The sequence below is a fragment of the Miscanthus floridulus genome, chromosome 1 (assembly GCF_019320115.1).
Source record: "Miscanthus floridulus cultivar M001 chromosome 1, ASM1932011v1, whole genome shotgun sequence".
NCBI lineage: Eukaryota > Viridiplantae > Streptophyta > Magnoliopsida > Poales > Poaceae > Miscanthus > Miscanthus floridulus.
Genome location: NC_089580.1, coordinates 72,880,822 through 72,885,830, shown reverse-complemented (window position 1 = coordinate 72,885,830; position 5,009 = coordinate 72,880,822). Strand labels below are relative to the sequence as shown.

The 5,009-nt window shown below is 51.2% G+C and overlaps 1 protein-coding gene across 1 annotated transcript; it reads left to right on the top strand.

Moving 5' to 3' along the window:
• On the top strand, window positions 1–522 carry LOC136458595 (uncharacterized). The gene is made up of 2 exons (XM_066458539.1): window positions 1–112; window positions 209–522. Exons 1-2 carry the CDS (start codon window positions 1–3, stop codon window positions 520–522), a joined length of 426 nt encoding a protein of 141 aa, XP_066314636.1.
• The last annotated feature ends 4,487 nt before the right edge of the window (window positions 523–5,009 follow it).

Here is a 5,009-nt window from a genome sequence, read left to right as displayed (position 1 = left end):
ATGGACGGAGGCAGTGGCCTCAACATCATGTATGCCAAGACACTTGACGAGATGGGCATCGACCGAACGAACCTCTACCCCATCCAAGCACCCTTCCACGGCGTCGTACCTGGTAGATAGGCCGTGCCACTAGGGTAGATCGATCTACCCGTCACTTTCGGGGATCGATCCAATTATAGGACTGAGACCCTTACCTTTGATGTGGTAGGGTTCCCCGGAACCTTCCACGCCATCCTTGGACGTCCATGCTACGCGAAGTTCATGGCCGTCCCTAACTATACTTACCTTAAGCTGAAGATGTCGGGCCCCCGTGGGGTCATCACCATCAGCATCTCCTTCTGTCGCGCTTATGAGTGTGAAGTCAAATGCTGTGGTCATGCCACAGCAGTCATCGCCTCCGAAGAGCTCGCCACCCTCAGGGAGAAGGTCATTAAAGAAGCACCCGATGCAAAGAAGTCATTTGGGTCGTTCGAATCGGTGGAAGGGCCCAAGAAGGTCCTCATGGACCCCATCAGCTCCTAGGGCAAAAAAGTTCACTTCGGGACCGCACTCTCCTCCGAATAGGAAACCACGCTCGTCGACTTCCTCCACGATAACAAAGACATCTTTGCGTAGAAACCCTCGGATATGCCAGGCATCCCGAGGGAGGTCACCAAGCATACCCTGAAAATCCTCCTAGGCTCCAAGCCGGTGAAGCAACGCCTGTGCCGCTTCGACGAGGAAAAACATAGAGCCATCGGTGAAGAGATAGCAAAACAGTTGGCTGCTGGGTTCATCAGGGAAGTATACCACCCAGAGTGGTTAGCAAATCCTATTCTTGTGCGAAAAAGAGCAAAAAATGGAGAATGTGTGTCGATTACACAGGCCTCAACAAGGTGTGTCTAAAGGATCCATTTCCTTTGCCACGAATATACCAAATAGTCAATTTCACCTCGGGGTGCGAGACCCTCTGCTTCCTTGATGCATACTTCGGCTACCACCAGATTGCAATGAAAGAGTCCGATCAGCTCACGACATCTTTTATCACCCCCTTCGGATCGTTCTGCTACATTTCAATGCCGTTTAGTCTAAAGAACGCAGGGGCAACTTACCAGCGCTGTATGCTCAACTGCTTCGGGGACCTCATTGGGTGGACCATTGAGGCCTACGTCGACAACATCGTAGTAAAGTCCAAATGGGCTGATCACCTTGTCGCCGACCTTGAACAAACCTTTTCAAAACTCCGGGCAAACGGCATCAAACTCAATCCCAAAAAATGTGTTTTCGGGGTCTCGAGGGGCATGCTGCTCAGCTACATTGTCTCCAAGCGCGGCATCGAAGCCAACCTAGAGAAGATCTCAGCCATCACAAGGATGGGCCCGATCCAAAACATAAAGGGGGATTCAATGGATCACAGGGTGCCTTGCCGCTCTCAACCGATTTATTTCGTGCCTCAGTGAACGAGGACTCTCCCTTTATCGACTCCTGAAGAAGTTCGACCGCTTCGAGTGGACAGCCAAGGCCTAGGAAGCGCTTGACATGGTTAAGCAATTTCTAACTAAACTCCCGGTCCTGGTCCCTCCAAACAACATAGAATCCCTCCTCCTATACATAGCGGCCACCATGCAAGTGGTTAGCGCCGCCTTGGTGGTAGAGCAGGAAGAAGAGGGGCACGCCTTCAAGGTGCAGCGCCCTATATATTTCATCAGCGAGGTGTTATCCGACTCCAAAATCTGCTACTCCCAAATCTAGAAACTCCTTTACACCATCCTCATCACTAAAAGAAAGCTACGCCACTACTTTGAGTCACACCCTGTGACAGTCGTGACGTCTTTCCCCCTCTACAAGGTCGTCCATAGCCAGGACGCTACAAGAAGAACCGTAAAGTGGGCGCTCGAGCTGATGGATCAGGGCATTACTTATGCCTCCCAAACAGTGATCAAATCCCAGGTGCTGGCCGACTTCATCGCAGAGTGGACCGAAGTCTAGATGCCACCAGCAGTCGTCGATCAAGAGTACTTGATGATGTACTTTGACAGATCGCTGATGAAAAAGGGCATCGGCGTAGGACTAGTCTTTGTATCACCCCTTGGGGTCCACATGAGATACATGGTTTGGCTCTATTTCCCCTCATCAAACAATATCATAGAATACGAAGCACTCATCAACGGCCTATGAATCGCTATCGAGCTAGGCATCCGATGCCTCGATGTTAGGGGCGACTCCTAGCTAGTCGTCGATCAGGTTATGAAGGAGTCAAACTACCACGACACCAAGATGGCGGCATATTGCCAAGAAGTCCGATGACTGGAGGACAGATTCAATGGCCTCGAGCTCAATCACATCCCAAGGAGCCTCAACGAAGCGGCCGACGCACTCGTAAAGGTAGCGTCTGGCCGAGAGCCAGTTCCGGTGGGTGTCTTCGCCAGCAATCAACACAAGCCCTCGGTGCGCTATAAGGGATCAGAACAAGCCAATGAAGGCCCATCTGATCCAGCCCTGGGGGCCAACCCACCGGCTACTTCGCCCGACCCTGAGGTCATGGAGCTTGAAGAGGACTTAGCAACAGAGTCCGACCCTCCCAACAACTGGAGAATGCTTTACCTCGACTACCTCCTCCACAACACATTACCAGTGGACAAGATAGAAGCCCAACAGCTCGCACGTCGCGCCAAGTCCTTTGTTCTTGTAGAAGGCGAACTCTGCAAACAGAGCCATACCGGGATCCTATAGCTCTGTATCCCTAGCGAACAAGGAAAACTTCTGCTGAGCGATATCCACGGTGGAGTCTGCGGTCACCATGTAGCGCCGAGGACCTTGGTTGGAAATGCATTCTGACAGGGCTTCTACTGGCCCACCGCAGTAATCGACGCTGAGCAAATTGTATGCACCTACGAAGGGTGTCAGTACTATGCTCGGCAGATTCACCTTCTAGCCCAGGCGCTCTAGATGATCCCCATCACATGGCCCTTCGCAGTCTGGGGGCTCGACCTGGTTGGGCCACTCAAAAAGGCACCCAGGGGCTTCACCCACCTGCTTGTCACCATAGACAAGTTCACAAAATGGATTAAAGCTCGACCAATCTCCACAATCAAATCCGAGCAAGCTGTGCTATTCTTCCTCGACATCATTCATCGCTTTGGAGTACTGAACTCCATCATCACAGACAATGGCACGCAGTTCACAGGTAGGAAATTCATTTGACTCTGCAATGAACAACACATCTGGATTGATTAGGTGGCTGTCATGCACCCCCAGACGAACAGGCAGGTCGAGCGCACAAACGGCATGCTCCTCAAGGTCTTAAGCCCAGGATCTTCAACCGATTGAACAAGTTCAGCACGCGCTGGCTCACTGAGCTCCTGATGGTACTCTAGAGCCTAAGGACAACCCATAGCTGGGCCACCGGCTACACACCCATCTTCATGGTCTACAGATCTAAGGCTATTCTCCCAACAGACCTTGACTATGGAGCACCAAGAATCAGAGCATACTATGAACAGGGGGCCGAGGCATCCCACCAAGACGCCATGGACCAGCTAGACGAAGCCTATGACATTGCCCTCCTCCATTTGGCCAAGTATCAGCAAGCGTTGTGATGGTACCACAGCTGATGAGTGCGGGGACGAGCCTTCAACGTCGAGGACCTTATCCTCCGCCTCGTCCAAAGCAACAAGGACCGCCACAAGCTCTCCCCGCCCTAGGAGGGGCCATACATCATCGTGGAAATACTCCGCCCAGGCGCTTATAGGTTGAAAACCATCGATGGTGAGGTCTTCACCAACGCCTGAAACATTGAGCAGCTACATCGTTTTTACCCTTAAATAAACGCATGTTTTTTCTTATCAGTCTTTGTCCTTACAAAATCCCCGATCTTTAGTGACATCCAACCCCTGCAAATTGCTAGGGGTCGGACCTCACTTGGGGGCTGATACAAATAATACGAGCACATTTTGCAAACACTTCCTGTGTTGTCTTTGCAAGTCTTCATCTAAAGTTGTTTGGTTCTTTTCATAACAAGTCCAAAAAACTAAGATTTTGGGAGTAAGTTCTGAGTACAACCGGTAGGACTGCGGGAGACCCATGCCCTAGCGGCTACAACCTCTTTGCTCACCAGCATAATCAGAACTAATTCACCCGCATTCCTAGTCCTTTGCAACTTGGGCCATGGGAAGGCATCAAAACCTCTTCACAAAAAGAGGGAACTGAAAAACTGTTAATATTTTCCATAACAGAACATGAAAACTTGTTCATTATTGCACAAATTCACCACTTACAAAATGATTTTATCACACAAAGGACTAGTGTACTCCTAAAAATCCAAAGGACTGTTCACCTGGGGGCTCCCCCAAACTTATTTAATTACAGTCTCTGCTTAGCTTTACTATGAGTACTACCGCGGTTGCCGCACAAGGCTCTCCATCGGCAATGTCTGGGCATGTGCACTGACCAGTTCATCTACTGTGGCCGCCGCGCCAAGCTCTCCATCGGCGACGACCGCACATGTACATGGACTAGTTCGTCTACTACGGCCACTGCACCATGCTCTCCATCGGCAATGTCCCACCGCTTCACTGGATCTTCGGAAGCCCCATCATCTGCAAAAATAAGCACCATGCCGGCGACTGTGGTGCCTCAACCCCAAGGTGCCTAGGGATTACGCCATCATCATCAGCCGCAACCTTGACAATGGCGCCTCTGCCGAGAAGCCCAGGGACTACACCATCATCATCAGCCGCAACCCTAACAACGGCGTCATGGCACAAAGCACCTCCCACCGAAGGAAGGCCGCAACCAATGGCGACGAAATCAACAACGATCATCGCCTCCAGCGCCTTTTCTCCTTCGGTAGCGGTGACCCCTCCTCAGCATAGGCGAACCACGCCATCTCATCTATGTTGGATGACCTCCAACTCGACATCGTGCTCTAGAATCATGGGTGGACTTGTGAGTTCTTCTCTCCCTGACATTACCCTCTCTCACTTAGGAGCCAATGCATTCAGAGAAAAGAAAGGAGAAGAGGTGGTGGC